We start from the raw sequence: 18,891 nt of genomic DNA, 5'->3' as shown, positions 1-18,891 counted from the left end.
TTACATTATTATTTCAAGTGGTGGCAATTCAGATCATCTGATCTCTATTTTTGTAGAATATTGCCTTATTGTCTATCCATCCTGTTGTATAAGGAGGATTGTGTGTTCAGCATATTTAGGTTCTTGGTTGCTCAAACCAGCTTTCATTGACTATTTTATTATTCTATCTGTAAAAAAACAGATTATCAAGACCAATGAAACAGTACACAGAAAGACTTGATTCTGGACAATGAGAGGAAATTCACACGTGGGGAGAACATGCAAACTCCACACAGAAAGGCCCAGCCAGTGTTTGAACCCTTGACTTCTCACTGTGAGAGTGATAACCACTGTTCCACTGTGCCGCGCTGACTCAGTATTAGTAATCCTAATCTTAGGTTCCAAGGCACTCGGATTACAAATACTAAAATAAATTGGGATATATATCTTGAAAACAACAAAACAACAATATGCTGAAGTTTTTGGAGGTGCAAGTCCCACTGCGGCCTCCAGGGGGCGGTGACGCTCTCCGTAGGTCACAACGCGAAGCGGGGAAGTTTGTCCAGACAGGCCGCCGTACTGACGCAGCGTCAGAGGAAGAAAGATGGCGGCCGCCGTGGCAAGAAGACTCTGCGGTGTGTAACGCAATTTGACTTTCAGATTATTCAGCATCACCTTTGTTTTACCGACATGTTACTGAGCTGCTTCATGTTTTAGCGGGTGTGTTTCTTGTCGGAGACACGCGGAGCTCCTCTGTCTGTTCATAACGTGATTCCGTTGCCGTGTTTGTGTCTTTCAGGGCTGCTCAGACCTCTGTCCGTGTCCGCTCTCGCCAGGACGCCACAGACCCGTCAGATCTCCCACCTGCTCCCGGCTCCGGCTCTCTGCAGCTCTACAGCCGCTGTCCGAGTGCCCGTGGCCCGGGTACTGGGTCAGACCCCCCGGGTCAGCATCCTGCAGAGGTACCGGTCCATCAACACAGAGACACGCCCATGTGCAGGGTGCAGGCCATGCTTCACAAGCATAGAAAATGAAGCAATATTTGAAAATAATTAAAAAATCAGGAATGCATTTTCATATTTGAGTTATACAGAATAGAATAACTCCACACGAGCAAGCAGAGGAGACAGAGGAAAAACTGGAACGGACAGATCATGTGGAGGGATTCAAACCCTGGTTCAGGTAGGAATTAGCTTTGAAATAAGAAACATATTTGAGAAAAATCATGCTAAATTAAAACATAACACTCCTTTGTAGTGGAGAGTTTCACAACACGATACAAATATTTGGAAAAATTAATTGATCAGCATAAATTCCTAAAAAAAGGGAGCAATAACATAAAAGTGAAGAATCAAAGGAAGGATGAAAACTGATGTTTACTTCATTTGCACATCTGTCCCCCCATACTTCCTCCTTGTTTACTGCTTCATGTAATTTAGGCTCAGAGGGTGCTGAAGAGGCAGGATGCACCCTGAAGAGGCCAGCAGTCCATCGCAGGACAAACACAGAGAGACACGTCCACATTAATTATGAGAAACCCTGCAGGGAGAACATGCAGACATGGCCTGAGAGGTGAATCAGTCTAAAGCACTTCCCTGCTCCTACACACTGATTACAGTGACGTTTCGACTCATTTTATTACACTGTTAGACACCAATCCCAATTCTACCCCTTACCCCTACCCCTTAGCCCTTAGCCCTCCCCCTATCACTCTCCTACCCCTTTTAGAATAGGGCTGAGGGCTAGGGCTATCTTTGCAGCACTATGAATTGGGATACCCCTTGGCCCTTTAAGCCCCGCCGCACTCCTATAACAACAAAAAATTATGGATATTAGAAATGATAGAAATTACATTAGAAATTACTTTTATTTTTTTAAAAATGGTATTATTATTTACCTTATATTTCTTTTTGAGGTTCTCCCACTTTTTTGAAGCTTGCTGGGCTGTAACTTCCCCTTCCAAGCCATTTTCTTTTATGAATTTCCTAAAGTAATACAGATATATTTATATAAACACGTTTTATTACTGACATATTATAGCTTAGATGAATAATATAATTTACTCCCAATGTGTTTTGGCGCTGTATTTTGATTTCAAAAACTTTTCTTCCTTTTTAACCTCTAAACCCGGGGTCCTCAAATACAAATCTTGAAGGTCCACATTTGCTTTTTATATACAAGCATGGGTCCGGACTTCAGCGCCCTGTGGGAGAGGGGGGGGGGGCGATACCGAGGACTGCCGAGCAGTGCGGTGCGACGGAGTGCGCTGGACACGCACAGAGCGGCGCGGTGCAGAACGGTGCTCACACGGAACATGGAGCGTTTAAAGAAAGATTTTTTTCTTCTTTTTTTTTTCCATACATTTGCCCTGGGGCAGCAGCGAGGTGTGCCGCGGTCCGGTCGTGGACCGCGGTCCGCTAATTGAGGAACCCGGCTCTAAACTGAATCAGCAGTCGGGTTTCATCGGGGGTCCCTGTGTCTAACATATTACGTTAAAAACATGATAAAGGATGACGTTAATTCAGTGATTAGTGCTCTTCATAAGTTACAAATTCACGATTGGAAACGGTGCTGCGCAGCGCTAAAACGTTAATCCATGACTGGGACACTGTCACGCTAGTTTATCTATAAATTCAGTGAAGCAAATACACTTTTTATAGCTTTTTAAATAGTATACAGAAAGCAATCTTACATTTGTGCGACTCCGTGGTGGGCGCCATGTTGTTTTTTTCTGGCCAATGTGAAACTCCGCCTACCCCTATAGAGAATAGGGAGCATCGATGCAGACTTCGCTGAAAGGGGTGAAATAGCCCTTCCCCTTACCCCTACCCCTATTCAAAAAGGAGAATTGGGATAGCCCTTAAGCCTCGTGAACGCGCATATCATAGGGGTAGGGGTAAGGGGTAGGGGTAAGGGGTAGAATTGGGATTGGCCCAAAGATGCTTTTGATGTTTCTTGTAGACTGAAACCTGGACAGGAAGAGAAAAGAATAAAAAAAAAAATGGATGTTTAAGCTGCAGACTCATGAGAAAAACTGGCTGGTCACCCAATAAGCCATGTATAAACACAAAAATATATCAAAATCATTTCTGAAAGGGACGGGTCACTCCCATCAAGAGAAACTGTCGCCTTCACAAGATGTAACTATTCAGTCTTGATCAGGGTTTTCAGAGTGTGGAGATGTTTGTACCAGACTGGACTCCTGCATTAACCGCTGCTGGGATCCACAGACAATGAAACAACAATCCTCTGGTACAAGTTTAAACTCTGTTTGTTAGGATAAATTGTTTATCGTTCACTTGTTTGTATTTTATTTTTCCCCAAAAAATTAAAAGAAAAAAATCAAACCTGGTAAATATATCATCTTGTGCGAATGTCTGTTCGGTCTGCTGTGTTTTTTTATTGTTGGTTTTTCACTGGGTTTATTGTCAGTTGACCCTGGCGGCCCTGGAAAACGCCCACAGATAAAAAGCATAATTAAATGAAATGTTCAGATGTCGCTGTAACCTGATAGGATGACACACAGGCTTTCATCCAATCCCTGAACCGCAGGGTGTCGGCGCTGGTTCCCGGCCTGACTCAGCAGCCGTGCAGGACTCTGACGTACTTTAGCCTGAGGAAGGGGAAGAGGAAGTCGGTGAAGTCCGTGCCGGACAGGTTCATGAGGCTCCACTGCGGCCTCTGGATCAGACGCAAGGTGCGTGTCTCGCCGGGCTTTTATTCTGAAATGAATTCACGCTCGGCGCTGCCAACCTGACGTCCTGATCTCCTCAACAGGCCGGATACAAGAAGAAGCTGTGGAAGAAGCTGCCGGAGAGGCGGAAGCGCCTCAGAGAGATCGTCTTCTGTAACAAGACCCAGAGCAAGCTTCTGGATAAAATGACCACGTCCTTCTGGAGGAGGAGGAACTGGTACGTCGACGATCCGTACCTCAAGTACCACGACCGGGTCAACCTCAAAGTCTGAACAGCGCCGAACAGTTACTCAATAAAAACCAAACAAACACTCGGTGGAAGGTTTGATTCATATTTAATGACTGTGAGTCGATTCACCGACAGAAAAGAAACTGGTGGAACAATAAAGCGATGGTCGTAAACCACCACATCGTCACGTCACTGCCTTTCGTTGAATAACCACAATCAAGCTGAAACTGAAGTCAGTGACATTCTGGCCTGCCAGAAAAAAAAAAAAAAAGAAACAGAAGTGGTGAAAAGACGAGTTTGTTCTGCGTGGAGAAAAGAAAACCCTCAGTGGCTCTTCTGACAGAATAAGACAAGGTTTGTTCCACTGATGAGTTACCAGAAAGCAATAGCAGGAAAATCACTGTGGGAGCCGATGTCTCACTGAGACGCAACATCACAGTCGTACAATTCCCCAACCTGCCCCTGTTAGGGGAGCAATGGGACCAGGGGTTGTGTTTAAGCTTTTGTTTTCTTTGATACACATTTCAAGTATATTTCAGTTTAAGAACTGAAACCTTTTGGTTTAGTCTCCAAACACTAAAGAGCAGCATGGGGCTGCAGGTTTCAGACTTTTTACATTATGATTTAAAACTTCGCAAGGTAAAGTGAACATCCATTCAGGCTCTTGACAAGTTTTGCAGTTAGCCTCAGACTAACACTCTTATTTAAATGCATTGGTTTAGCATTTTAAGCTTTGAAAAACAGAAATTACTACATTTTTACATGGTTTTCAGTGTACAAAACCATCATAGAAATTAATTTGTACTGATATCAGTAAATATCAGCGATCGGCATCAGTTGCAGTGATGATCAGAAAACCACAGGAGGGGTAAACACCTCTTCATAATTGAAGCGTCAGGTTTGCTAACGCTGGTCGAGTTGGAGCTCAGTGAGACAGCAGCTTCACCAGCAGGTCGCCTGAAGAGGCCGACGGCGCCGCACAAACCAAATCCTCATACAAATGAATAACAAACATCATGCAGTGATGAGTTTATTCATCTACGAATACAAACTGTAACTCAGCAACGTTTGTTTTTTTTTCCTCTGCATGAATTTAAACTGAAGGAGATCAGCTCCAACACTAACACTGATACTACTAACTCTGAAACACAGATGAGTTCTTTTTTTTTTCTTCACCGTTTATCCGTTAAAAGGACATTTCATGTGCATAATAAGTGTATTTATCTACAACATCAGAGTGAAGGACGTGTAAACAGAACGGTTGTACCTGAGAAGCTCTCGTTTCAAACTTCAACACCACCATAGAAACACACAGATGAGGAGAACCGTGAATCTGACGGGCGCGCTGGAACGCCGGCACAGTGGGAAACATGGCCAGGGTTCCAACGTACAGGGGAAAGACAAAAAAAAAAATAAAATAAAAACAACACGACTGTGCAACTGTCAAGTTTGTAAACCTGCAAACGACCAAAGCAAAATGTCCTGATTTGTGTTTGCATCATGATATTTGTGTCTGTGATCAGATCTGCGTGGTTCAAACCATATTGCACTTGTTTTGTCATTTCTCTTTGTCCCTAATGACACCTCCTCTCATAAAAACGGGTTTTAATAAAGTTACACAGTGATTTCAGAGGCGCGAAAAGAACCGAACGGTCAGAATTCACTCGTTTAAAATCCATTTCCGCTCCAGCTGAAGGTGAAAAAAAGAAAGATTGTCGGATCAAACAGCGGATTCCTCGGCCGCGACTTTCACATCTGACCAGCGATGCAGATGTTTGTGTCGTAGGAATTTCAGATAAAATAAGTAATGACAACGCTCTGCATCTAATTCCTGGTGAATAACCAACGTCTGGGTTTTTTTCGGCCTCTTCTGACGGCAGTCGCTTCTATTTTCAACATAGTGCAAAATGATCTTTAAGGAGAAGAGGAGTTAGACGCTCACGTCTTTCTTTAAGGCTTGTAGAGAGAGAGAGGGAGGGAATCAGCTGTCTCTGCTCTCTCGTCTATAAATATCTCCCGGGCATTTGAGCGATTTCCTAATTTATCAGAGTGAAAACAGAAGAGCCGTTTCAGTTTTGGATCCTTGGCTTTGTTTGTGTCACATTCTCTAGAAAGTGAGCGCGTTGCAGAGACAGTACATTCTGTTTGACAGACACACACTGGGGGGGTGAAAGGGGTGGGGGGGCCGTGCATGCAGGTGCCCACCCAGACCTGATATCGAAAACAATCCAATCATGAGGATGAAGAACACACAAACTGTACATCGATACATTTACATCATGAACCCATGAACTCACGGAGCCGCTGGCTCGCTCGGCCCGTCCCAGCCGCACAAAACTCTATTTTTTTAAATGTTTTTCTGTCTTCAAATCATGAGTCGCGGGCTATATACTGAGTATATATAGAGGGGTCATAGGTCACTTTGGTAATACCTTATCCCAAAGCAAGGCTGCTTCAGTCACGGAGCGTTTGGCCATTGGGTGTTTTCACGTCTTGCAGCGGAAGGCAGCTGGAGGAGGCTGGAGGAGAGTTTCACATGGCTTCATTGTTTGAAGTGAAAGCAGTCCTGGATCTTGTGAGCGGCCTCAAGACTCTACGAGGAGGCTGGAAGACAGGACACAAGCAGACGGAGCGTTATCGAGGGATCGCTGCGAGCGGAGCGCCCGGGATGCAGCTGGCTTTGTTTGTGTTTATCTCCAGTACAACTAACAATGTGCTCATCTGTTTCACCGCCGAGCCCCGTGCATCCTGCTCATTACATAAATCTTCAATAGGTGTTACAAAACACTTTGAGGGGTCAGTTCAAACAAACAAGAAATAAGCATTTAATTCATTTTTAATATTAAAAAAATGAATAAATTCATTCAAAAAGTGCCCTCGGTATCCTTATAACAACTAATTTAGCCAATATGTAATAAAATTATCAAATTAAATAAAAAACAAACATGTGAAATGAATAAATGATTAAATGTATAAATAAGTCCAATGCTTTGAGTTTGTTGTCATTGCTAAACAACTGAATATTAAATATTAACAAAAATAAATATGCAAAACATAAGCAATAATTAAGAACAGGGTAATCAATTAAACGGCTGATTAGATTTTTTTTTAAATAATAGTCCATTTAAAATATTTACTAAGAACAGATAAAGCAACAAATAAAGAAAACTAAGAAATATTAATAAATATTTGAACAATTTAGAAAAAATATGCCATCATGGTAACATTATTGAATATCTAAACGAATAATTAGGAGTTTTTTCATAAATATAATAAAAAAAAATACAAATCTCTTTGGAAAGAGTGCGTGAGAAAATTGACTGATTTTAAAATATACTGTAGTCTCGGTGAATTAAAATGAATGAATGAATTAATAAATAGATAATTTTTGTATTTAATGAGTGTGATTAATAACCGCTGTTTTCTTTAGTCAGCACTGATTGTGGTTTGGTGGGTGTTTTTCTTCTAGCGCCGTACGAGCAACCGCGGGCCGCCATCTTTGAATGTTGCGTCATCGAGATGGACGCGCATGCGCAGAATGACCGGAATATTCGCGCCTAATTTACATGTAACTCTGGTACCAAAAGAGAATAAACCGACTGGTTTATTTGGATTTAAACCTAATCCCGCAGTTTTCAGGCGTTTACATGGTTATTTTAGAGTGGAAGTAAGTTTTATTCACATTATTCATTCCCATGTAAACCCACTGACTGTTAAAGAATATTATATTAGATGTTTAAACGTGAGTATTAGGTAATTCCAGTGTTTCAGTTCTCACACACACGTACACACACATACACACACACTCAGAAGAGGCATGAGTTAATAAGTGGTGTATAAAACACACTTTAACACAGATGCCATGCTGCATTTCCACCAATCCACTGCACAGCGTGCTCACTTCAGGTGAATCAGAGCTGCTGGATGATTCAGGCTCATCCGAGCAGAAGCCCATCAGCAGCCCGGCACACTGAGCCGTGATGATTCGTTTAGCCACGCCGCGGCTGGAGTTAGTCGATCGGTGAGAGAAGGGCCGCTCTCCAGAGGCGGGCGGCAGCTGGACGGCCACGTGCACGGCCACGTGCACGAGCCCGTGTACCTCTGGAGCCTTCTTCTTCATCAGCCGGAGCTGCACCTCCATCCCCGCCTCCTCCGGGGCCGTGGGGCTGGGCGGCGGGGAGGGGGTGGGGGGCGGCGTGGAGGGCGGGGTGGACGGGGGCGTCGCCGAGGGCGTGGCGGGCGTGGACTCCGACTGGGACGGCGGCTCTTTGGGATCCCACTGCCCCAACCTCAACACCTCAAACTCAGTCACGTCAAAGTCCTGTCCTGCACCAGACGGAGGGCGAACCGGACGTGAATCCTGTGAACCCCGTGACCCCTGTGACCCCTGAGAGTCCTGAGAGTCCTGAGAGTCCTGCTTCTGCTACCTTCTTACAGACGATGGAAGTTCAGAGAAGTAGTGGAACAATCAGAAGAACGCTGCTTACAGTCCTACTAAATCTGATCTGTTTTTTTTCTTTAGTTCATAGAGAATACAAATTTTCAGTGCAGGTTATATAAAGATTACATTTTTCCAAAAGAAACATAAATGAAGGTGATAATGTGTGTTTATGAAGCTTTCTAGAAATTTACCAGATAAATTAAAACAGCAGATTTATCCATGCTACAACTATCACCTCTGTTTTTCCTCCAGTTTTAAACAAAGTTCCATGAAAATTTTTTACAAGGAAATATTACAAGTCACTTTTTTTAGTTTGCATTTGTCACTTCAGTTTATAAATCATCTAATATGTCTGAACAAGTGTTAATATTTCACAGGACACCAAACATGTTTAATCTTTCTTTTTAACCGAGTTCCACAGTGATCTCTGTTAGTCATCTTCGTTTATTTCACTGATAAAACAGTGGACTGTTTTTTAAAATAAAGTTGTATCGCTGGTAAACACTGATGATTTCTTTTCAAGATGCTGACGAGATTTCTAAAAGTTATTCTGATTTACAGCATCTGTAAGAATTCAGGAAGAATGAGTTGAATTAGTGTGAATCTTTGTGTGTGTGTGTGTGTGTGTGTGTGTGTGTGTGTGTGTGTGTGTGTGTGTGTGTGTGTGTGTGTGTTTTGCCCACAGAGAAATCAGTCTCCCCAGTGTGTTCTAACAGAGCAGGATCTTTATCCACATGACGGTGAAGTGGGAACAAATCCCCGCAGCTACATGTGAGGCTCGTCACAGGACGGACCGGGAGCCTGGCAGGAAGAGGGGCCTGAGGTCAGAGGTCGCTCAGGAAAGGAGGCGCCAACCCGACCTGTTGAGCCTGAACAGGAAGAGCCACGCTGGCCTCTTCCTCACCGTCGTCATCATCATGGCTGCGTCACGGAGAGTGTGTGTGGGACGGCTCCGCTCACCCTTGTGACTCTCTGACTTGCTCCTCATCATGGTCCTGGTTCGATGCTGCGTGGCGGCGGCGGCGGGCGGCGGGCTGCCGGCGCTGTCCGGATCCGACTGGTAGGAGGACAGATCCTGCATGCTGAAGCTGCGCAGCCTGTCCGACAGGACGCCCTGACCCTGAGAGCAGGAGACAGCGGCGGTTGATCCATGGAGGAAGCCTCGTTCGAGACGGCGCTCAGAAAAAAACACTCGTCTTCCTTTATGTCTCGACATGACAGCCACGGGCCTATTTCCAACGCTGCTCTTCTGTTTGACCTGATTCTCTGGATTATATGCACAGTGGTTAGCTCTCACGGGATTCAAACCCCAGCTGGGCCTTGCTGTGTGGAGTTTGCATGTTCTCCCTGAATTTGTAGCCAGTTTTAGGTGTAATAATTGACTAATAAACTGAATTTTAGCAACTATTTAAAAAGCTTTCACTAAATCTTCCCCTTCCACAGCTAGAATAAAGGGTTTTCTGAGCAAACAAGGCAGAAAAACATGTTTGTCCTTTTATTTTGAAGAGGCCAGATTACTGCAGCAGTGTTTTTGTCGGGTCTTGATAAAGCCCCCGTCCCGATCGCTGTATCCCCAGCACAAAGCCAGAAGCCCCGAGTCGGCGTTTACCTTTGTTGCAGCCATGACTGCAGCTGTGGCCGCAACGTTCAGGCCTTTTCTCCCATAATGCACCAGCGTGTCGTAGCTTTTGTCCTTGGCCTGGCAGATGTACTCGTCGATGTCCTGAAAGCAGAGGCAGAACGGAGCGCCTCACTCTTCCAGCGGCAATCTGTTTCCTGAGTCCGAGGAAAGAGGAGAGCGCGGCGGCGTTTCCTCTCCTCCGTCCGGCTCGCACATCGCAGCTCGTCCCCACAAAGCCGCTTTTGTTCCAGAATACACTCAGAAAATGGAAATTCAATCAGCGGCAGGCGCGCGGTTAAAGAGGGAACGTGTGGTCTGACCTCCAGGACGGCAGGAAACAAAGGCTCGGGGTTTCACCTTTTCCTTGGAGGACAGCGTGGGGTGGACGAACTTCCTGTAGAGCACGCTGGAGCCCTTGGTGTACGGCGACAGAAGCCACACCACGAAGGCGATCTTCAGCTCGTAGTAGAAGGGGATCCTGGGAGGAGAGCGGCGGCACGTGGAGAACATATGTCGTGTCCGTGCGCGAATAATGCGTTGCGTCACCGGAGGTCTCTTACCAACACAGGAACATGTCTGTGAACACTTCCACCGTGGTGAACAGGGCGAATATTATCCAGTACATCATCCACTTCACCTGAAACGTCCCCGACACACAGATCAGCGGCCACACAGCGCAAAGCCCGATCACTGTCATTTACTCACTCTGCAGCATCCGATCGTTTTAAAATCAGAAGCGACTCATGTTTATGGCCTCAATCTAAATGAATACAGAGAATCTTCTGATTTGTCTTCATTTATTAAAACAAATTTATGCTTTTACCACAGAAAATCCTGTTTTATAGCTCAGTTTTTTCACTTCACTAATTGCTGAAGTGTGATTTTTAAATACTTTGCAGTTTGTCTGCTGTAAACGAAGCAATAACACTAAACGCGTGTGTGTGTGTGATGGAGTCGACGGTTTGTCTGATCACTGCTTCATGAGGAACTATACACACACTGTTCTCACATTATCTCTCACATGTTTTCATTTCACAGCTTTATGAACCGTTTACATTAGAATTTGAACAGAAAATTCTCATTTTGTGTTTTCCCTTAATTTTAGTGTCATTTATGCATGAGGAATGTGTTTTACACTCTCACACAGGGTGAACTGTTGATATGAAATCATTCACCAGTTTTCTAGTGTTGAAAGGTGGAGGAGCCTGACACGACTCCACATCCAGCCATCATCACCGTCATACTCACATATTCCTTCACATCTTTCGATTTCACAGCTTTGTAAGACGAGTATGCGGGATACAGAGTGCCGAACACGAGTCTGAAAGACAGAAGACGAGTCCGTCAGACTCACTTTGCAGACGCTTCAACCGTCCACGCTTTTCAGACAGAAGACGCCACGCCAAGTGCATCAAATAAAGACTTCCTGGTCCATCGGGTGTGTGTGTGTGTGTGTGTGTGTGTGTGTGTGTGTGTGTGTGTCCACAATGTCAAATCTGAGCCCGTCTCAATGAACAGGAACGTCTCAGGACCTGGAATTCAGGTGGAAACCCTTCACTGCTGGAGCTGAAGTGACGCGGTGCTGAAGCGGTTGACCTTCCTGTTGAATATTTTACCCAGTGTCCTGAAGAAGCAGGTGCTGAAGATAAGAACGTGACCAATGTTCAACCTGACAGACACGACGCTGGCTGTGGGAAAATCCACAAGTCATGTTATCTTTATCTTTCAGAAAGAGAAAGAATAACTCCACCAAGAACAGAAATCACTGAACAAATGGAACGTTGATTTCAGCTTTAATCTATATATTCAACCAATCGATGGAACTGAAATCCTTGAAAATTGGAAAATTAATCCTTAGTATTGACTATTTTATTACCATATATTACTTAAAAGAGATTAAAACAAAATAAACAATCACCTTCCATCTGGGTTTGATGAAAACATTCTGTCTCTGATAGAATTCTGTTATTACTTTCTGGATGCATGAAGCGTGTTTCTGAAACCGGAGACATACTGTCAATCTAACTGTTTTCCTGTGCAGCTGATGCTGTTATTTTTGGGGCTGCAGACAGAAACACGGCCACTGGTCTGACTGTCTCTCCTCTCTCCCTGGCCGACCGGACGGACTCCTCGGTGGCTTTCTGAGAACATTCCAGATGATCCTGACGGCAGCGTGAGGAGTGAGCTGTGTGTGTGTGTGTCTATTTGTACGGACACACCTGTGCTGCTGCCTGTCTGGACCTACAAACCAGCAACAGCTGTGAGCCGGCCGATCAGGTTACTGACCCACATCGTGCTGCAGGCCTGCTGCTAAGTGTGACTCAAACAGAGATTAGAGACACAAGGACACTTGAAAGATCAGCTTGGGGGCCATGGAACCCCCCCACCATGGATCCAGAACGACCCACACAGAGGCGGGGCTGATGGGTGTAACCAGATCCATTCATCTAAATTTATTTGGCTCACTATTTTGAGGTTTGGCCCTGCTGCTGCTGCCGGGTCTCCTCAATAGCGCTGCTGATTCACACTTTGTGCAGGTAAAAATAGAAAAGCTGCACTGTCACAATAAGAGCTCCAGTCTCGCGGTGATCTGAGACGAGGGGACGAACGCAGATTTTTTTAATAACATTAAGCACTTTCTCCATTGTAAGATGAGCAGGGCTGAGCCGTGGCTTTTGTCTGTCTCCGGTGTGGGACAACAGGGACACGAGACGCGTCCGCCTCGAGGATCTGATTCATCTCCGCATCTCTTTCTGTGTCGGGAATCGATTATTCAGCCAATCGCGTCATCTCTCTTTGTATGATATAAGAAATGCTCTTTGTAAACACAAAGAGTGTCAGCTTGCTCACACACACTGACACACACACACACACACGCACACTGACACACAGGCCCAGCTCAGCAGTCCCGCTAGAATGAAAGTGCAATCCGGCAGAATACGAGCGGCTCCCAGTCAAATATTAATCGACAGACACCTGCTCTTTGTCCGCATTTTATGTCTGAATGTGTCTGGAATCTGACAGAAACCTGCGGGCGCGTGCAGGAAGCGGGGGTACGCGCGCTGCCTCCACGGCGCATCAAATAATCTGCCCGCAGCAACCTGGAGCGTCGATCCGGGAACAGCGGGGTGTGTGTGTGTCCGTGTGTGTGTGCGCGATTCAAGAAAAGGGAATTTAAAATGACTTACACCACAAGTCTGGAGATGATCCAGGAGACCATTGCGCTGGAGAGGCGGCAGGACGCGCTGTGTGCGGGGAGGAGTTTCCTCCAGATGACAGGCGCTGCGTCCCGGCCGTGCGTCCTCCTGGCGCTGCGTCCGGACGCACACACACACACATTCACACACACACACAAGGCAACGTGAGGAGCGACAAACAGCCTGTCCGTGTCCATAGATGGCAGTGTTGCGCTGCAGACCACACACCGGCAGGGAGGCCGTCTCCTCTCACCTCCATCAGCAGATCAATAATCCACCAGACCGAGGAGGAAACAGGAAACACACCCAGCCTCTGAAACACACTCTGCTTCACTGACCTGAGTTCATCACGACAATCCCTCATCATCAGTTTTCACTACTGCTTGAATTCTTTTTGTTTTGTTTTTTTTGTAAATGAAGTTGAGAACATGGTTCCCTTTTCAAGTGTTTCTTTAAAAAATGCTACAAATTAAAAGGGATTTCTTTGGTTTTTGTTTAACGAGGTTGTTGAAATATGTAGAACAGAAGAAGCACTATCTGCCATTTCTGTTTTCCTGGTCTGTTATATAAACATTAATCATCAGCAGCAGGTGGAATATTGAAGCATGTAGAAATAATACTCCGAAAAGAGTTTTATTAAAGCCTGAATGGATGGATGCCGGGACACATGTTGGCCCACGGGCCGTAGTTTGGATACCTCTCAGTTATCTGCACAGATACCTTATTAAAGACACCACATTCTCTGTTTTTATTCTTAGGTAAATCACCATGCTATGTGTTTTTTGTAAGAACATCAAAAAGTTTTGTAATTTTTGGGGATTTATTTTCCCTATTTTATCTTTCAATCATCTATTTATGTGGTTGGTTCACAGAGATGCAAACCTTAAAAGGTTTAGTGACAGATATGACTTGATGGAACTGTGTATACACACGCAGCAGGATTTTTTACTTTATCTTTTTGACCTCTCACTCGGAGGTGAGAGATCTGACCTCAAAAACTCAGAACTGCGTCTGAAATCTGGACCAACCTGAGAGCAGCTGCTTCATTACTGCCACAGGAAAAGGCTTTGAGGAGCACAAAGTGGAGCCAGACAAAAGAGGAGAGCTTCAGTTACAGCACAACAAAAGCTGCAGTGGGGCGAGAAGTCCGACACTTTAGTCCAGTTTACATCCAGGGGGAATACTGCCCAAACAAGAAAGACCCGAAACACACAACTAATGAACCACAACTCCAGCCTCACTGCGACTCAATTACCTGTCTTTGTTAATAAAAAGTCAAACTAGAATCGCTGTGAGTTCTTTGAGGAGGGGGAGCAGAAACAAACATTAAGTTTGTTTTAATTTGCCTTTCATATAATAAACTACTAACACACAACCGTGACCAAACATCAACCAGCTTCTTTATTTCTTCTGCATCATCCAGTTGAGAAGTAACTGAAAAACACACATTGAACTAGCAGAATGTTAATGACAAACAGAGATTTGGGACATATTTGTGTGTGTGTGTGTGTGTGTGTGTGTAACATGTAAAACCACATTTATATATATATACTACATACATTTGTACTGACAAGAAAATCTAGTGTTAGAAGTGAGATCTGCAGCCCGCCACCTGTAGAGTTTCAGACTTCGGAGGCTAATTCCTGGTGAGCCGAACAGCTTCGCTAACAGAGATGTATCCTAGAAGATTAAAACTCATCCAATGTGATTCCACGAGTCCCTCCATTCCTCGTTTGGATCGTAAACACTCAAATCCTTCCACAGCCAGTCCTCAGCTTTGGACAGAAGAATACGACGGAGCACTGTAGGCACAGCAGGCTTTTCATACTTACATTATGTACACCTTCTTAACCCTTCTGTTTGACTTTGGATATTAACGACTGACCAAGGGTCGCCCCAGATGATAAGACAAAAAAACAAAACACCCCTGTCCTCCGGCTGAGCAGACCAGAGTTTCTATTAAAAACCAAAACAAAAAAATAAACCTTGACTGTCATAGCACAAAGTTAACCCCACACGATTATGTGAAATCAAAGTTATAATATGAAGCGGAGCGGACGCCGGCGCGGGGAATCCTGCGGCAGAACTGTCTGTGTTGCTGACGGAGTGTGCGGCCTGACTGAAGCAGGCAGAACGGCGGCGGTTCCGTTTAGCTCCTCAGAGCCTCCAGTCTCGTCTGCATCTCCTCGATGTCTTCCTCCGACTCCTCATCCGACGCCGCCGTGGCCCCGATGTCGTCCACATTGGGCAGCGCGTCTGTGACTTTGCTTGGCGCTTTGCCGAGGGCCCCTGGCAGAGGAACAGACGCAGAAAACACGACAGGATCCATCAGGGCCGCTTCAGATCAGGCCAACATGCAGTGACATATTGAAAAAAAGGGCACTTAAAAAGTAATTATTTCTATTAGTGATCAGTTAGTTTCAGGTTGGAAACACAGAGTTGTATCTCATTTATTCCTCTCTTGATTGATAATCAGCTTGATGCCGCATATGAACGGCTGAATGTAGCGTTTGTGGATCATTCCTTCTGTGCTCCTGAGTATGCAGGAGTCAAAACCACAACAAACCAGCAGAAGAACTGGGTGACATTTGAGACAGACTAATAGAAACTGTGAGAGAGTAAAAAACTGCTGGGAGGCCAGATGGAAGACAGTCATGTAACAGTGTGGAGCAGATGAAAACAGGCTGGAAGACTGTTCACCAAGGCTAAAGATCTCCTCACCTGCTGTGATCTCAAAGAGGATCTTGTCAACCTCCTCCTCTGCTTCTTCCTCCATGTCCTCCCCATCCTCCATGCTCTCGAATGTGTCCTCCAGCATTTCTTCAATAATACCAGCCTGAACGATGAGCGGAGCGCACGTGGCAGAAGGTATTAGGAATCACAGTTAATTGTAATGAGTCAGCTGCAGTGATCTGACCTATCTCACCTTTGTCATCTCCTTGGACAGCTCCCTCATGGTGGCCTGGATCTCTGGGATTTTAACCAGATTCTGCATGGCCTTCATGACCTCTGTGCTCTTCTGCAACGAGCCGGCTACACGCAGCATAGCTGCAGGAGAAAGAAAGGCATCTCCTCACTGACACAGCACAGCAGGATATTATAACCAAGAGCAGTTTTTTTTTTTTTTTAAAACCCTCTCACTCACCACCCTGGTTCTTCATGCCGAGAATCACAGAGTTCATCTGGGCTTTGGAGGAGTAAAGCTTCGTGACTGCCCGTCTTGACTGAATCAGCTCCTTTGCGAGGACCAGGCACACGTCTTTCTGGCCCTTTTTGGCAGCATCTTTGATGGATCTTTTGACTTTTTCTTCTTCTCTCTGAATATCTAAAATAGAAGAGCTATGTTACTACAAAACAGTTCAACTAAATCATTACAATATTTAGAGCTCAGTCATATTTCTTCTTATTATTAAACTCAAGACAAAGTAAGCTTCTTTGTTAATTCTGTTGTACATGAAAGAAACCAAGTGGAATTGAAATTCACCAAGAATAAGAAAAAAAGAGATCTCACTGAGGCCAGACACGCCCAGTTTGAACTAAAGAGCATGAGACATTTCTTCACTATGCTGTCATAGGTTAATGATGGCGTTAACCTTCTAACACACCTAAAACAAACTGACAGGTCATGGGCGACTTCTTAGAAATGACTCAAACACTATAATACATAACATACAGTTATGATTCAATATTGATGGATTTTCCAGACAGACGTTTGGTTTTAATTCCTCATAACTGTCACAGACTTACAGAACAACGGTTGCTTTGTAGTGAATGGACCTTACCTCGAATCTGTCTGTCAATCACTCTCATCTCCGTCCTAACTTTCTTGGACCACTCACTGATCTACAATGACACAGATACAATATCATCACATAAACTGTACTTTTCTGGTACATGTATATAATATGAGTCTGAGAATGAGAATAACTAACAGCTAATCACAACACGAAAGGAACAATCTGTTTGTTTACAGCCTGATGTTAGCATTGATGCTAACTAGCGCTCCACTACAAGAAAACAAAGAGTGACAGATCTGTGAAAGAGCATCAAAAACAAATCAGGATCGTCAAACGCTGTGGGAAGAAAAGCATTTTATTGCACATAGTCTTTTCCTGTCATCCTTTCTGTCACTAGGAAGTGTAAACAGTTATCCGAGTGAAAATGGAAGCTAATGTTAGCATAGTTAGCTAAAGGCACTACCGTGGTTTATACTGTTAAAAACGGTAAAGGACAGCCCGTGTCATCACTACTCAAAGCTCACCAGCTCTTTTGGTGGTCTATCCGATGTTCTTCCGAACAGCCCCATCGTGATTCCTGCGATAAAAGGTGAGTCGAGCTGCGGGACTGAGACTAGCTGCTAGCCGAGCTGCTCTGCTAACACTTCCTGCTTTGGGTCAGGCCCCGCGGGCTGCGTTCCAACAAGAGGTGACGCTGAGTCCTGATGGTTCTCAGATAATTGACAGACGAGCGAAATCCAACGAGACAGAAGATGAAACCGCGTAAATATGTTACTAATTTTTGAAACAAAACTTGAAATAACTAGAAAATACAGAACCCCAGACCTGACATCTGAAATCACATTTTATATTGTAGCCACAAAATATTAATTTGAGGCCACAAAATATTGTAGCGGCTGCTGCAGCGGACTTATATAGTGGGCCTCCCTGAGAGGCGGATTCCCCTGGAACTTTTGTGGAAGGACTCTGGAGTAGGGGGGTTTCCGGGGCGAAAGTTTGTTCCTGTTGTTCTGTTTTGGGCGCGAGAGATGCGTATGTTCTGAAACGCCTTGAACTGGACCGATTGTGCCAATAAACGAGCCACAAACTGGATACACGTCTGAGCCTCCTTTTCCTGGACTGCTACAATATTAACTTGACTTAACAAAATAATAATTTCAGGCCAAAAAACAATTACCAGTATTTCACAAAATATTGATTTGAGGCCATGAAATTCGGCCATGCTACAAAATAACAATTTCAGGACGCAACAAATTCCTTTTAGGCCATGAAAAATTAATTTGAGGTGCTGAAATATGGACCTGAAGCCACGAAATTGTAATTTATTGATAGTGAGTGTCTCATAAGGATAACTTAGATTTCATTAAAACCCTGTAGGGCTGGGATTTAGTTTGTTCTTAATGGGGCCATTAACTACTAACTGCTACTAAAAGAGAGAGAGAGATGGTGAATTAGATTCATCATTATGTCAAGTACTTTTCTTTGTCTTTGTGCCCAGTAACAGTGAGGATGGTTTTATAGTAACAATCTGTATTTTTCTAATGTTGCCATGAAGGACTTGTTAACACAAAGTTATTGATAAAACTACATATCAAATGTGTGTATAAATGTCATGCTTAAAAAAACCCCAAAGGTTGAGCTGTGTTTTTGTCTTTAAATCCAAGAGGTCTGTGAAATAACGATCACTTAACATACCTGAACAATCTGTGTAAGAGCAGACACTGGCAAGATGTCAGTAAAATCAGGCTTGGAGGTCTTGAAGAATACGTCAGCTTAACATACTGAGCTGCACGATATAGTGCATGATGACAACTACTGTTTCACCGTTATGCATGTTTAGAAAATGGATGGAACCTAAAATATACGGCAATTTGGCATATTTTGAAACGAGAAAACAAGCATATTTTTTTCTTATACGTTATTGTTATTGTGCAAGTCACAAATGTGTGTCGCCAGCGGTGTCGCCCATTTAAGCTCAAATTTTTCCCAGAAT

The 18,891-nt window shown here is 44.3% G+C and overlaps 3 protein-coding genes across 4 annotated transcripts; 1 reads left to right on the top strand and 2 right to left on the bottom strand.

Moving 5' to 3' along the window:
- Positions 1-562: 562 nt before the first annotated feature.
- mrpl35 (mitochondrial ribosomal protein L35) lies at positions 563-5,385 on the top strand. 2 transcript variants are annotated; one of them, XM_030116915.1, is made up of 4 exons: positions 563-614; positions 779-941; positions 3,532-3,676; positions 3,757-5,385. In XM_030116915.1, exons 1-4 carry the CDS (start codon positions 584-586, stop codon positions 3,943-3,945), a joined length of 528 nt encoding a protein of 175 aa, XP_029972775.1. In that variant the 5' UTR covers positions 563-583; the 3' UTR covers positions 3,946-5,385. The 2 variants fall into 2 exon arrangements, with proteins under 2 accessions (XP_029972775.1, XP_029972776.1); XM_030116916.1 differs by lacking the exons at positions 563-614; positions 779-941 and adding exons at positions 958-1,161; positions 1,419-1,551.
- An 869-nt stretch (positions 5,386-6,254) lies between these two features.
- On the bottom strand, positions 6,255-13,274 carry reep1 (receptor accessory protein 1). Its single transcript, XM_030116914.1, has 7 exons — positions 13,153-13,274; positions 11,213-11,285; positions 10,525-10,601; positions 10,322-10,442; positions 9,953-10,066; positions 9,304-9,463; positions 6,255-6,506 (listed from the first exon to the last, which is right to left on the bottom strand). The coding sequence occupies exons 1-7, from the start codon at positions 13,182-13,184 to the stop codon at positions 6,496-6,498; spliced, it is 588 nt and encodes a 195-aa protein (XP_029972774.1). The 5' UTR covers positions 13,185-13,274; the 3' UTR covers positions 6,255-6,495.
- A 1,265-nt stretch (positions 13,275-14,539) lies between these two features.
- chmp3 (charged multivesicular body protein 3) lies at positions 14,540-17,467 on the bottom strand. The gene is made up of 6 exons (XM_030116910.1): positions 17,423-17,467; positions 16,944-17,004; positions 16,307-16,486; positions 16,088-16,209; positions 15,883-15,997; positions 14,540-15,450 (listed from the first exon to the last, which is right to left on the bottom strand). The coding sequence occupies exons 1-6, from the start codon at positions 17,465-17,467 to the stop codon at positions 15,311-15,313; spliced, it is 663 nt and encodes a 220-aa protein (XP_029972770.1). The 3' UTR covers positions 14,540-15,310.
- Positions 17,468-18,891: the final 1,424 nt, after the last annotated feature.

Source organism: Salarias fasciatus, chromosome 19 (assembly GCF_902148845.1).
Source record: "Salarias fasciatus chromosome 19, fSalaFa1.1, whole genome shotgun sequence".
In the NCBI taxonomy this organism is placed as follows: domain Eukaryota; kingdom Metazoa; phylum Chordata; class Actinopteri; order Blenniiformes; family Blenniidae; genus Salarias; species Salarias fasciatus.
Note: the sequence above shows the minus strand (reverse complement) of the source record. Positions and strands in the feature narration are given on the sequence as shown.